This window comes from Rhinopithecus roxellana, chromosome 4 (genome assembly GCF_007565055.1).
Source record: "Rhinopithecus roxellana isolate Shanxi Qingling chromosome 4, ASM756505v1, whole genome shotgun sequence".
Taxonomy (NCBI): Eukaryota; Metazoa; Chordata; class Mammalia; order Primates; family Cercopithecidae; genus Rhinopithecus; species Rhinopithecus roxellana.
In genome coordinates, this window is record NC_044552.1 from 41,796,529 (window position 1) to 41,811,838 (window position 15,310).

The following is a 15,310-nucleotide window of genomic DNA, read 5'->3' on the forward strand; positions in this document are numbered from 1 at the left end:
GTCTTAGGTCTAACATTTAAGTCTCTAATCCATCTTGAATTAATTTTTCTGTAAGGTGTAAGGAATGGATCTAGTTTCAGCTTTCTACTTATGACTAGCCAGTTTTCCCAGCACCATTTATTAAATAGGAAATCCTTTCCCCATTTCTTGTTTTTCTCAGGTTTGTCAAGGATCAGATGGTTGTAGATGTGTGGTATTATTTCTGAGGGCTCTGTTCTGTTCCATTGCTCTATATCTCTGTTTTGGTACCAGTACCATGCTGCTTTGGTTACTGTAGCCTTGTAGCATAGTTTGAAGTCAGGTAGCATGATGCCTCCAGATTTGTTCTTTTGGCTTAGGACTGTCTTGGCAATGCGGGCTCCTTTTTGTTTCCCTAAGAACATTAAAGTAGTTTTTTCCAATTCTGTGAAGAAAGTCATTGGTAACTTAATGGGGATGGCATTGAATCTATAAATTACCTTGGGCAGTATGACCATTTTCATGATATTGATTCTTCCTATCCATGAGCATGGAATGTTCTTCCATTTGTTTGTGTCCTCTTTTATTTCATTGAGCAGTGGTTTGTAGTTCTCCTTGAAGAGGTCCAATTTTAAAAACACTTTAAGTGTATAACTTTTTCTTCTCTTAGCCTGGCAAAAATTTTAGAGTTGGACAAGTTAATGACTATCCATCGCTGGCAATACTGTAAAATCACTATAATATCTAAGTGGGATAATTTTGCAATATCTGTCAGTATTACAAATTCTATGCCATTTGACCTAACCTTCTGATCATTGGGAATACATCCACATGCTAAATAATTTAGGTGTAATTTTATACCTGGTATCATTGGTTATTAAGAAAAAGAATAAACATAGATATGGAAATGAATGTAGAACTCATCTAGGACTGAGATACATAAGGTGAAAGAAGGCATGCAACTCTGTAGAATCATGTGTGTAATAGACAACCTTGTGATTCTTTATATATAATTTGTGTTTATTTCTGTGGAACACTTTTCTATGTTTGTTGCTCATTGTTCTGAAAACTCACAATGTTGAGACTTTTACATAGTATGTTCTTGTTGTCTCTTGTTAAACTCTTCTATTTGGAAGCATGGGTCTTTCCATTTTTAGGTAGTTTCTGTATTTTTTCCCCTAAAAAGTCCTTTTTCCTGTTTTTTTTTTTTTTCCTGTAGCCCCAATTTCACAAATTGAATGTCACATCTCCTAAATCGATCCTCTCATTTTCTCATAATTTCTTTTCTCTTTCCTATTTGTTTTTGTATCGCTTTATTTTCTACTTCATTCCCCCACTTGAATATCTCAAAATGAGTTTGAATTTTTAATTTGCTTTATATATTTTTATAATCTAGGGCATTTTTCCAACCTTTAAATTGTACACATTGGTGACATCATTTGTGATAGTCTGTTTTTTTTTTTTTTTTTTTTTTTTTTTCCAATAAGGGTAAAATGGCTTTCCTTCTCTCTCTAAAAATGTTATAGTTTCGTTTGTTTTAATTTTCTTCTGTTTTGCCTAGGGTCTCAGTTTTCTGTAAATACTGTTTATGAGGATTTGTTCTCTCTCATTTGGAATCTTTCTACCAAATGTGGGGTGATCATATTTAATGGTGAGGAACTAAGAAGGCTGACTGGAAACCGACCATACAGGGATGGGCCTTGATGACTGGAGCTCTATGAGAGGATTGCAGGTTGGCAACTAGGCTTTCACTAGGGGACCCTCAAGGAGCTTGGTATCCTTAAGACAGGAGCCCCTGAGATTTTTTAACTCCTGAAAATAAACCTCAGAAATTGTTTGTAAAACTGAGTGAGGGGTTAGAATAATAATCTGGATCACTGAGTTGGGAGAGAGGCTCTGAGTGTCAGCTAATCTTGTTTCCAGAGCCCACCTTAGTATCAGATTCTCAGATGCTTTTTAAACCCTGAGCATCTCAGTATTTCTGCTAAGCCAATATTTTTTTCATAATTATGTCCTCTCACTTGTGTTTTGGCTGTAGTCTTTCTGCTAATTTAGTCAGTGTGTCATTTTTTCATCTTCTCGCTCTTTTTCGTGGGTTAAAACGTTCATTTTATTTTGTTGTTGTTGTTGTTTTCATTATCTCTTTTTTGAGGCTTTAGGAGGCAGAGGGAAAAATTTAAGAGTTAAATCCAAATGTTTAGTCAGATATATCATTATGAAAAACTTTATGCTAATAAATTGGACAATTTAAATGAAATGGATAAATTTCTAAAGAAATACTAAATGGAAAAACTGAACAAATCATAAATTTCAATTCTAAATAATCCTACAATTTTTAATTAACTGAATAAAATAGTTTTAAAAATCTTCCCACAAAAAACATGCTTGAAATATATGGCCTTCTATTAAAGTTCTCCAAATTTTCGATGAAGTATTCATTCTAATCTATATAGATTTGCACAAAAACACAGAGGGAGGGACACATATCAATTAATTATATGGAGCTAGCATAATCGCGTTTGAGTTCATTACTCTCAGAATGTTGCAGGTAGAATTTTTATTGACCTATCATTAAATTTACTGATCTTTTCTTCTCTTGTGTCCGATCTTCTTATAATCTCATCCATTTATTGTTTTATTAATATAGCATAATTGTCTGAAATCTTAAAATTATAAACAGTCAAATTACATACGTATGATTGAAGAGCTTTGGGATATTGTGCTTGGTTACTAGTTCCTTGTTTTTTTTCCAGTAATATGTGAGATTTCTTGGTGAGATATTCACATGATAGGGAGAATCATCTCTAATGAATCATCTCTAATTTGTAACTACTTGTAAAATGCACAGTTTACGTGATATTTTCTAAGAAATGATGCTTCGCAAGTCCCTAGAGTTTAGATTTGTTTCCTATAAGTGATCCAAAGCCAGAGATATTTTGCTAAAAGATTCTTTAGATAAATACTCTCCTCTAACAAATATTTTGTGTTTATTTATTAGGAGATGTAGTCATGATTACAAAAAAAATTGGATCAGGTCTCCTATGTTCTTTTATTACCTCTACTAATGACCAATAACAGGTTATCAACCTAGCTTAATTAACTCCTTTTTCCCTACAATTCTGATATTTACAATTTTTTTTTGTTTGGTTTTTCCCACAATTTCAAAATCTATCATTCCCTAATTCCTTATCTAATTATCTATTTTATTCTTCTTTTCCTGCGGACTTTTCAGCAAATTTAGTATAATCATATTAAAGTCCTTGTCTGTTAATTCTAGTCTGGGCCTTAAAATGTTAGTTTTCGTCTTGAACATAGGTCACATTCTCTTGAATACAGGTCACTTCTTTCTTCTGCTCTTTTACAATCTCTGCTTTTATTTTTGTTACAGGACATTGTTCTTTTTATGGTTCTACTATCCTTTCTTATAATTATTAATTACAGTTTAGTCAACAGTTGATTATTTTAAAAAGTGAATTGGCCTGGGAGCTGTGTCTTCTTGTGATGCTGTATTTCTCAGTCCATGTTTAAAATGAGAGGGTTGGGCTTTGAGGTCTCCTTCAAATTCAATATCATGTACATATAGGAACTTATTTGGTGACAGATGTTGTCAAACTTATCTTTTCAAGCCATTTGATCACAGTCCTTAATAATTCATTGTGAATTCAAGTATGTAAGAGTTTATTTAATTTTTTATCTCTTTCTCTCTCTCTTTTTTTTTTTAAAGGATCTGAAGGTGAAAAGTGCCAAGGGGTTATTGATGCCTATTTCTTTCTGACTGCAAACTGCACTGAAGATGCAATCTATGTGAACGATCCTGAAGATAATAATTCTTCATGTTCGTTTCCATGTGAAGGCACAAAAGAGGTAAGGTAAATTTATATAGTTGCTTTTCATTTTTCTCTTTAGCTCATAATTGTCTGATTTTTTAAAAAGTTAGAAATGTTTAGGTTACAGATTCTTCAATATTCAAAATACGTAGTTTGCATAGTTTAAATATAACTTCTTAAACAAATTCCCAGCAGTCTACTTGGAAATTTATATTTATTTCTTACATTTATAATATGGGAAGGTAAAAAAATTTTGAAAAATCGTTTTGTTCCTAGTCTTCTTATGTTTTATTAATGTTATAATTTACAGGCTGACTAAAGCCTCTCAAATACAGTTGTGATTATGCCACTTTTTTTGCGTACAGATCATAATGAAATGCCATTGTCTTTTGGGTATGTTTAAATCTCTGAGAGATTTCTAATGTCTTACACAAGCAAACTACTTAAAAATAAAATAAATAAAAATAAATGAAAATAATTTCAAATCTCTAGGCGGTTCCATCACTAAAAACTGTGAGGCCTATGGCAAGAATAAAAGAGAGACCCTCCTTTTATCCCCTGATTTTTGTTTTATACTAATTAAGATTATATTTTTTAATATGTAACAATAATTGAGAACAATTTAAGGATCTTCAGCTTAAACAAATTAGGAATAGGAACTTTTTGTTAAAATGATTCAGAAGTTTTCCAAAAAGTTAGAGAATTAACAAAGTATTTGTAACCTATCTTGTCTTGATATAACCTAATTTGGTCATTTTAAGAAAGCCATATTTGAATTCTGTGTATTGTATAAATTTCAATAAAGACTCATAAGCCCTTTTCTTTATTAATATATCAGTTTACATTGAGTCCAACCTTGTAAAAACTGATACAAATTACTATTTCCTTCAAATTCACCATCTAGAGGCATTTCAATTACAGGCAAAAATACTTCAAATACCACAGAACATCTAAAAGTATGCCCTCAGATATATTTTGATATATGTTTACAAGTCATAAATATATGAAGTAAGCTTAATACATTATTATATATGTATATATTTAGCCAATCACATATACATCAATATACACATAGATGACTACATTACAACTTTATCTTTAAGACTTCTAGCTTTATCAGTATATTAAAAATAATTACATATTATAATACACTTAATAATTCAGTAACTATAAACCTTTGTTAGGAACAAGAAAATCATATTTGTTGTTTTGTTTATGTATTTTTAGTTCTCAGTATTCTTTTATAATAATCACCAACTTCAAGTAAATTAGCCATTAATTTCTTTAGATTCAAGAAAATACACAAAAATAACAATCTAAGATCATTTTAGCTATTTTATTATTTTATGATTACATATTTTATATAACATTAACAACTTTTATCATAGTCAAAATGAATATAAATACACATCCCTCAACTGTATTTGCACACCTTATTTCCATTCTATAAGGACAGGGGTAATTTAAATCTATGTTTAGAGACTATATTTTTATATTTTTCTTACTCAGGAATTGTTTAGGCATCCAAAATAATTTGATTAATTTGATTAAATATCTGTATAAGTTCTTAATGTTGATTAAATATTTAGAAATTGCAAACTTACACAATCATGTTAAGTTCTTATGATTTGTAATATCAATAAAACATTCTAGTACATCAATGTAGTAAAATTAGTAAGCATTCACAAGATTCAACCCTTTTAAATTATATCTGTTATTAAAATTTCAATTATATCAATTTTAGATTTGTGTAATCATAGACAATTTGAGGACATAATTATAGAATATTTCTCTTAAAGTTAAATTAAATCAGACTAATTTATCTAAAGTGTCATTTAAAATTACATGAGTCCGTTTTAAATAAATAAAACTCTTTAGAGTAAATAATACATGTATACTAATATAAATAAGCAAAACTCAGTATTTATGTATTTTGAAAAATATACATAAGGCAAAACTTTAGGATTATGCCAGAGCTCTATGGAGCCCAGGTATCTTCTCAACTAAAAGACTAACAATATTACCCATACATATGAATGCTTTTCCTGATTTGTTGAAATTTTAGCAAGAGAAAACATGTGAATAAAGCACAGTTAATCATTTCCTTTCATTGTAAAATATGGACTATCTGAAAAATAATCTTAGAATGGCAATATAGAATGTTAGAAAAAATATTTATGGTCAATTAATTTCAATTTTTTCCTAAGCAAAACAGAAAAGGAGAAAAAGTGAAAAATGAATAAGTTATCTAGATTCCGGTAGATATAAAATTATGATTGCAAAGATTATCTCCCTTCTGCACAGTGTCGGAGATGCTTAAATGCAGAAAAATCTGTTTTCACACACGCAAGAACAAATTATTATAGACAGTTTAAACAACTCACATACTTGACAATTCCCCAGAGCCATATAATTAAAAATCTAGTGCATCTTAATCCCAGAAGCATGAAAATACAAGAGGAGGTTTTGTATAATACACAGTAGTTTCTCTATTAGACATACAGGACAGAGAATCTCCTCATGAGGATTTTTCCCTTTTTGGTCTATTGGATCTGTCAAATAAACAATCTTGTTCATGTCAAAATTTCCCCAGAGTGGTCACTGCAATTTCACATTGTCCTTTGAGAAATTATGCCAATTAGAGAGATACATATATGGCTTACAATATGAGGGGAGGAATGTGAGATGTCCAGGCATAAAACACTGAGAGGAACCCATGAAAACTTATGTCAGAAAGCATTTGTACAATTTCATGTCTCCAGAACATTCCAAATATTAGTCCATTTCAAATCAACTAAGAGTGTTTAGAAGATTTTTTAAAAGATGACAATAAAAATGTTGTCCAAAGGAACACCAGAGTGATGTGACCATCTGAACTTATCACTTATTTAGAACACTTGAATCATGTAGTTTTAGAACCCACACTTTCCTCTCCCAGCTGACTTCCTCTTATAGTCTCACCTGAAAAAGTGATGAAGATGGAGAGTTTTTCTTATTTACATATATTTGAATCGTATAATTAAAAGATTATTAAAAATGTTTTCTTATTCTTAAGAAACAAAAGAAACATAACATTTGTGAAGTTGATGAAAAAAAATGGGAGTTTAGACTTGATGCTGTACCTATATCACTTTCACAGTTGGAGAATATCCAGTGGTCTCAGGGTAGTGCATTGGTTGCTATCCAGCATTGAGAGTGAGTGCATTTTAATGAGATTTTATGAAACTTTCGATTTGTTTACTTTTTACCCTCCGAAAAATCACAAGACAATTCTGCTAATCAAGAAAAACTAATTATTTTAGACTTCTTTCAATAAGGAAAAACAACCCCTTACTAGAGTCTTAGTAGTGCCTCAGATGGGAGAAGTTGTGGAAAGTTATTTATTTGGGATAGTGCCTTGGGTCAGTTGTAGAGAGTATCTAGTGGAGATTGGTTAGAGTTTATAAATGAAAGCTTTGTATAGGTGGCACAATATACTGAGAATCTTTAAAGTGAGTCTTGATTTGCAAACTGTTAGTCTTTGTAAATAACTTATTTTAGTTGGTTCACAGTCTTATGTTCCAGAAGCAAATATTTCATGGAGTAAATAGTTATTCTTGCTTTTTCTCAGTATTTTAAAACATATGATGGAAAATTAGGTTTATTTTAGTTTTCATCATCAAAGACAGAAATTCCAAAATTTTCTTTTATTTCTCTGTGGTAAAATCTGTCCCTTCCCTGAGTGAGGTCCTTTTAAATGCAAATACTTCTGGAATGGAAACATAAATATAAATAAGTTTATCTTGTTTTCTATACCCCTACTATAAAACCATTATAAAATTTTATATTATTATGAGTTACTGGGAAGGGAAGTTGAATTTCAAGCAAAGTAGAAGAGTCCATGGAGCACTAACATTTGGGATATGAAAGGTTTTAACCAAGTTTATTTTATTTCAGAACTTATGACTAGGTCGTAATCCAGTATAAATTTGAACTTTAGTTCATCTAGCTATGATTTTTAAAATCTGTTCCTTTTTAGTTACCTAAATATAAAGCTAAACAGCCTTTTTCTTTCCCTGACCTTGACTAAACTTAAGACAGGTTTCTGATTGCCTACAGGCCCCTGCACTCTTTTTTTCTTATGGGATGCACTTTAAAAATGTTGCAGTTGTAAATTATCTGCCTTTTTGAAATGTATGTAAATCTTCTTCCAACCTCTTGCCAGTTTAAGGATGCATAGGATGTCTTTATCAAGGACCTTGGAACCATGTCTCTGAAATGTAAACATCAAATACGATAGTACTCGTACTTCCCAGTGTACTCTACAGAAGGCCTACTCACAGAGCAAAATCTTTGCAAACTCAATAATTATTAACTCAATCTGCTTGACACATTCCATTGATCAAACTCTTCTCTAGTGACATCAAGTATAACAGTCTTCCCCCTTAACTGCAGGGATACTTTCCAAGACTCCAGTGTATGCCTGAAACTGTGAATAGTACCAAACCCTGTATTTACTGTATTTCTTTCCTATACATACACACCTATGATGAAGTTTAATTTATAAATTAGGCACAAAAAGAGATTAACAACAATTACTAATAAAAACAGAACAATTATAACAGCATACTATCATAAAAGTTTTGTGACTATGGTCTCTCTTTTTCAAGATATCTTACTAAACTATATGAACATATTTATTATTATTATTATTATTATTATTATTATTATTATTATACTTTAAGTTCTAGGGTACATGTGCACAACATGCAGGTTTGCTACATATGTATACATGTGCCATGTTGGTGTGCTGCACATTAACTTGTCATTTACATTAGGTATATCTCCTAATGCTATCCCTCCCACCTCCTCCCACCCCCAAACCAAACACCGCATGTTCTCTCTCATAGGTGGGAATTGAACAATGAGATCACTTGGACACAGGAAGGGGAACATCACTAACATGTTTTTGAAGTGTGGTAACTGAAAGCATGGAAAGTGAAACCAATAAAAGGGAGGACTGCTGTCATTTTGTATTAGTTCAAGTTTGCAATTAAAATCCCTCCTGTTTTCTATTTTTGGAGAATTGAGTTTAGTTTCTCTCCCCTATTTCAATAGTCTTTAATAAAATTTAATTACTTATTTAACTTTCGCGCAATTTTTACCTTGACAGATATTATTTTAAGGATCCAGCTTTCTACATATCATGATTACAAAAAGTCACTTTCACATCTGAAGTCACTTTATTTATCTATTTAATATCAAGGGTCAAAAATGGCAAAATAAAGGGCGTATATTAGATCTTACATTTTTTTTTTCCCACAGAGTCCTTTGCCAAGTGACCCTATGTATTAATATATTGTGGATATGACAAAATAATTTATAGAAAATTACACTATATTCCCTGAAATGATAGCTGGCATTATTTAACTAGAGTTGTTTACTTACCTATGCAGAACATTTTCTGTAAGTATGTTATAAATATTCTTCAGGTAGGTTAATTTCTCTACAAAAGAGGTGACTTTGGGGTAATAATATTGTCTTATGTATATACATTAATAGGAATGAATTCTCAAAAAGGTAATTTCCAGCTGTTTGTTTTACTTCTATTTCCTTTGGGAAGAAAAGATCTTCCACAGATCTTTTCTGTGGAAGAATCATGATTTTATTACATTCCTTCCTCAAATAAACATTTTTAAATATCTAGAATAAAACTTCTAATTTAACTTTTGTGTATTTTGTAATATTGAAGTTTTTGTGCAATCAAGGTTTAATAATTAATCATATATTTTATGTACATGGTATATGTACAGTTGACCTGTGAATAATATAGGAGTTCGGGTTGCCGACCACTATGCAGTCCAAAATTGCCTAACACATTTGATTTAACGTTTTGATAGAATGTTTTACATAAATTTTTTTAAAGATTAATGGACTCCTTTAAGCAGATCTTTGATTCTCTATGTACACAAAGTTGAGAAATACAAGGTAGATTCCTCCGATATACAAGGTAGATTTAAGTTTCTATATGTCTACTGATATAATTCACTGTCTTACTAATTTTTTGAGAGATTACTTCTTATTTGTAAATTTAATTATGGAAAACCAAAATTCTAGTAGAAGTCTAGACTGTCTGAACAGATGAGAAATAATGTTGAAATCCAAAATTATTTTTTAGTCCCAGAAATTACTTGCAATAGTTTTTAGATATAGTAAATAACTGCAGCATAAAATAATGCACCACCGTTCCCATTTAATAAAAGTGTCTCAACCAGAGCATTGGATTTAATTTAGGTGTTCGTATCACACTCCTTAGATAAGATGTGCTGTTTTTGAGGTGTAGTCAAAAGGAAAACCTCATTATTCAACTTTTAGTTCTTTCGGATTTTTTTAATCCCCGTAATAATTATTTTGAAAATAAAAGGGAAAGCACATAGTTATGTGAAATAAGTCTGTCCTATGCTAATTTCTATACTAATATTTCTTGCTAATATATTGCTCTTTTTCAAGATTTTATTGTGTATTATTTTGTAACGTAGATATATAATAATTAAAAATACAGTGAGTAATTTGAAATTTTGATGTTTCATATTTTCTAATTATATTTAAGGTGCAGAAATAATATTTTAGACATTTTTCCACAAAGAATATTTTAAAAATTAACAAATTTTGAATAAGGCTTATAAGCTAGAAAATATAGTTTTATAGCCACATCAACTTTCTGACTTTGGTAATTTTTCTGAGGTAGCAAAATAAAATATTTTCATTTTTAAAAGAAATACACAGTAAGTTATAATGTTCAATATAGTCTCAAATCTCAGGAAGCTAAACTACCTATATACATAGATATAGAGATAGATAAAATAATCAAGTGGTTTCATAAAATGCTAATATTTGTTACTTCTTATATGAGTGCTTGTTAAATTTGTAAGCCAATTATAATAGTGCTCCTTTAATTGAAAAAAAAAATACAACTAATATCCTCTGAATGTAGAAAATCATTACATACTCAAAGAGAAATGAAGACCTTTATGAATTACAAACACATAGACATATAGACACAGATAAAACTTATAGCTTCAATTGTAATATTTTAGACTTGGGGCAAGTGTAAATAACATGTCACTGTCATGTCAAAGAACTATTCTCCTTCCTACTAGATTCGACTTTCTTGCTTGTTTTGATCTCTATGGAGAAAGTGAAAAGACAGATTCCCATTTAATTCTAATTCAACAGAGAGTAAATCTCTATGAACCATTTATCTACTTAGATATCAATAAAGGATCAGACCATGAAACCAAATTCCTAATCTGTGTTGCAACAGATGGAAAATAACTTGTTGGCTATGAACCAAAACCAAAAAGAAAATATGAAAATATGCAGAGAAATGTTTTTAAAGATAGTAAAGTTCTATTGTCATTTGAATTTACTTGTAGGAATTAGGAATATAGGTATATGTAAATATACAAATATATACCTGTATTTAAGCACTCCATAAGAAGTGCACTTCTCTTCTGACAGTTTACCTAACCATCAGGTAAATCCATTGAGCATATCTGTGGAAGAGTTTTAAAGCTGTTAAAAATATAAATATAATTTTCAATAAAACATACCATCATGACTTTATGAAAATACTAAACATGTGAAAGATATTATTTAATTTACTTTTAATAAGGAATCAAGTAAAGCTTTACAATGAGTTCAAAGGAGAAAATGGGTAAATCACTGAAGGATAGAAACTATTTAGCAAAACCACAAATAGATTTTTCATGGATCTATCAATACAATGCTATTTCCATCACATCAGTTAACAATATCTATAAAAATTTGGTTAAAATGGAATTTTTAAAAAAATTGTGTAATAAATGTATATATATTAGTACATATATATACATACATACATATACATATATATATATACATATACATATGTATTTCTGTCACAATTTGAGTATAAACAATTTGACTATTAAAAATGATTTTGACATAAATCAAAACTGATTTTTTCAACCTTTGCTAAAGGAACACATTATTTCAACAAATAAATGAAAGCTTAAAATTCAAATTTTGAAATGATTGTGTCATCCAAAAGACTACCAAGAAGACTAAATAGTAGAATGAAGAGTTTATTTGTGATATCAGTTTGCTAACTGGGTGCAGTAATCCATTCTCACACTGCTATAAAGAACTACCTGACTCTGGGTGATTTATAAAGAAAAGAGGTTTAATTGACACAGAGTTCCACAGGCTGTACAGGAGGCATGGCTGGGAGGCCTGGGAAAACTTTCAATCATGGCAGAAATCAAAGGGAAAGAAAGCATGGTCTTCACATGGCAGCAGGAGAGACAGTAAAGGAAGAGGTGTTACATACTTTTACACAACCAGATCTCAGGAAAACTCACTTGGTATCAGGAGAACAGCAAGGGGGAAACTGCACCCATGATTTAATCATGTCCCACCAGGTCCCACCTCTAACACTCAGGATCACAATTCAACATGAGATTTGGGTAAGGAAACAGAGCCAAACAATATAACTGGAAAAACGTCATCTCTGATATCGACCCAAGGTGCTCTCTTAGAAGTGGTAAAGGGCAGGGTGATTTTTGTGCCTCACAGGGTCTGTGTTCAAAATAGACTCAGACATATTCAGCAAGTTTGCGGGGAAAGCAATACATATTTATGAGGAGGAATCAAGCACATGTTCAGTGAGTAAACATGTATGTAACATGCATCCCATGTTCTCTTTGAAGCAGGGCTTTAGTGTTAAAATGAGGTGGAATTTGGCAGTTTGCATCAAAAAGTGAACTATAGGACACAAAGACAGTTTGTGTCCTGTTTGTATAAACTGGCTGAAACTGATTTGAGGCCTACAATTGCTTATCAGAAGAGTGTTTGTAAGGCCGTTCTGTCTGATAAGGGTTATGGTGGCCTTGGTTGTATATCAGAGTTAGGAATGAAATGACAGTTTGACTGATAGCTCCTATTAGGGAGTTTAGCAAGGGTGTGGTTTTTCTTGTAGCTCTAGAAATTTAGGGAATTGTTGTGCCAACCAAGTTCTGAACCCTTGTCCCATAGTTATCTTCTGTTTCCTTAACCCTAGGTTTCATCTTAGTAGACAGAGAGGCATCTATTGTGGTCTCTCAGATCACAATTGTAATATTATAGTAAGTGATGGGAATTTACAACATTTTTATTTCTTTTTGTTATAGATTTGTGCAAATGGATGCAGTTGTTTGAGTGAAGAAGACAGTCAGAAATGCCGGTATCTATGTTTTCTCAGATGGACTAACAACATGTATCTGGAAAATATAACTGATGATCAAGAAAATAAGTGTCAACATGAAGCTATTTGTGAAGATGAAATTAATAGACCCAGGTATTTATGTATCATTTGAGCAGATAATATCACCTATCAAAAAGTTATAATTACATTGATGAGTCATAATCGAATTATTTCATGGTAACAATCTTTTTTTTTGATTAAAATGATTGGAATTTTCACACCAAACACTTATATATACATATATACTTATTATATATTATGTTACATAATACATGTTATGTATAACAATTCTAGCACAATAAAAGAGAAGAAGGAATATATATGTATAGAAATAACTTTTCTATATCATTGTAGAATTAAGTTAGCATAAATCTGTGATAAATTCTACTAAGTTAAGATGAGTACGATTAGTTCCAAAGCAACTACAAAAAAAACAAAAAACAAAAAACAAACAAACAAAAAAAACGAATGGTGAGAGAGGGCATTCCTGTCTTGTGCCAGTTTTCAAGGAGAATGCTTCCAGTTTTGCCCATTCAGTATGATATTGGCTGTGGGTTTGTCATAAATAACTCTTATTATTTTGAGATATGTTGCATCAATACCAAATTTATTGAAGGTTTTTATCATGAAGGGCTGTTGAATTTTGTCAAAGGCCTTTTCTGCATCTATTGAGATAATCATGGGTTTTTGTCTTTGGTTCTGTTTATATGCTGGATTATGTTTATTGATTTGCATATGTTGAACCATCCTTGCATCCCTGGGATGAAGTCCACTTGATCATGGTGAATAAGCATTTTTATGTGCTGCTGGATTCGTTTTTCCAGTATTTTACTGAGGATTTTTGCATTGATGTTCATCGGGGATATTGGTCTAAAATTCCCTTTTTTTGTTGTCTCTGCCAGGCTTCGGTATCAGGATGATGTTGGCCTCATAAAATGAGTTAGGGAGGATTTCCTCTTTTTCTATTGATTGGAATAGTTTCAGAAGGAATGGTAACAGCTCCTCCTTGTACCTCTGGTAGAATTCGGCTGTGAATTCGTCTTGTCCTGGACTTTTTTTGTTTGATAGGCTATTAATTATTGCCTCAATTTCAGAGCCTGTTATTGATCTATTCAGGGATTCAACTTCTTCCTGGTTTAGTCTTGGGAGATTGTGTGTGTCCAGGAATTTATCCATTTCTTCTAGGTTTTCTAGTTTATTTGTGTAGAGGTGTTTATAGTATTCTCTGATGGTAGTTTGTATTTCTGTGGGGTTGGTGTTGATATCCCCTTTATCATTTTTTATTGAGTCTATTTAATTCTTCTCTCTTTTCTTCTTTATTAGTCTTGCTAGCGGTCTATCAATGTTGTTGATCCTTTCAAAAAACCAACTCCTGGATTCATTGATTTTTTTGAAGGATTTTTTGTGTCTCTATCTCCTTCAGTTCTACTCTGATCTTAGCTATTTCTTGCCTTCTGCTAGCTTTTGAATGTGTTTGCTCTTGCTTCTCTAGTTCTTTTAATTGTGATGTTAGGGTGTCAAATTTAGATCTTTCCTGTTTTTTCTTGTGGGCATTTAGTGCTATACATTTCCCTCTACACATGCTTTAAATGTGTCCCAGCGATTCTGGTATGCTGTGTCTTTGTTCTTACTGGTTTCAAAGAACATCTTTATTTCTGCCTTCAATTCGTTATGTATCCAGTAGTCATTCAGTAGCAGGTTGTTCAGTTTCCACGTAGATGAGTGGTTTTGATTGAGTTTCTTAGTCCTGAATTCTAGTTTGACTGCACTGTGGTCTGAGAGGCAGTTTGTTATAATTTCTGTTCTTTACATTTGTTGAGGAGTGCTTTACTTCCAACTATGCGGTCAATTTTGGAATAATTGTGATGTGGTGCTGAGAAAAATGTATATTCTGTTGATTTCGGGTGGAGCGTTCTGTAGATGTCTCTTAGGTCTGCTTGATGCAGAATTGAGTTCAATTATTGGATATCCTTGTTAACTTTCTGTCTCGTTGATCTGTCTAATGTTGACAGTGAGGTCTTAAAGTCTCCCATTATTATTGTGTGGGAGTCTAAGTCTCTTTGTAAGTCTCTAAGGACTTGCTTTATTAACCTAGGTGCTCCTGTATTGAGTGCATATATATTTAGGATGGTTAGCTCTTCTTGTTGAATTGATCCCTTTACCATTATGTAATGGCCTTTCTTTCTTTTGAACTTTGTTGGTTTAAAGTCTGTTTTATCAGAGACTAGGATTGCAACCCCTGCTTTTTTTTTGTTTTCCATTT

The 15,310-nt window shown here is 31.5% G+C and overlaps 1 protein-coding gene across 4 annotated transcripts in view; it reads left to right on the forward strand.

The window, feature by feature from the left end:
• The window catches only part of EYS (eyes shut homolog), a 1,930,870-nt gene that overhangs the window by 179,225 nt on the left and 1,736,335 nt on the right, over positions 1-15,310 (forward strand). For 3 of the 4 annotated variants that reach the window (XM_030928557.1, XM_030928558.1, XM_030928559.1), the window contains exons 7-8: positions 3,683-3,822; positions 12,974-13,140. In XM_030928557.1, coding sequence (XP_030784417.1) covers positions 3,683-3,822; positions 12,974-13,140 — 307 coding nt within the window. Of the gene's footprint in view, positions 1-3,682; positions 3,823-12,973; positions 13,208-15,310 lie in introns of those variants that run through there. The other variant, XM_030928560.1, reaches the window with a different exon arrangement.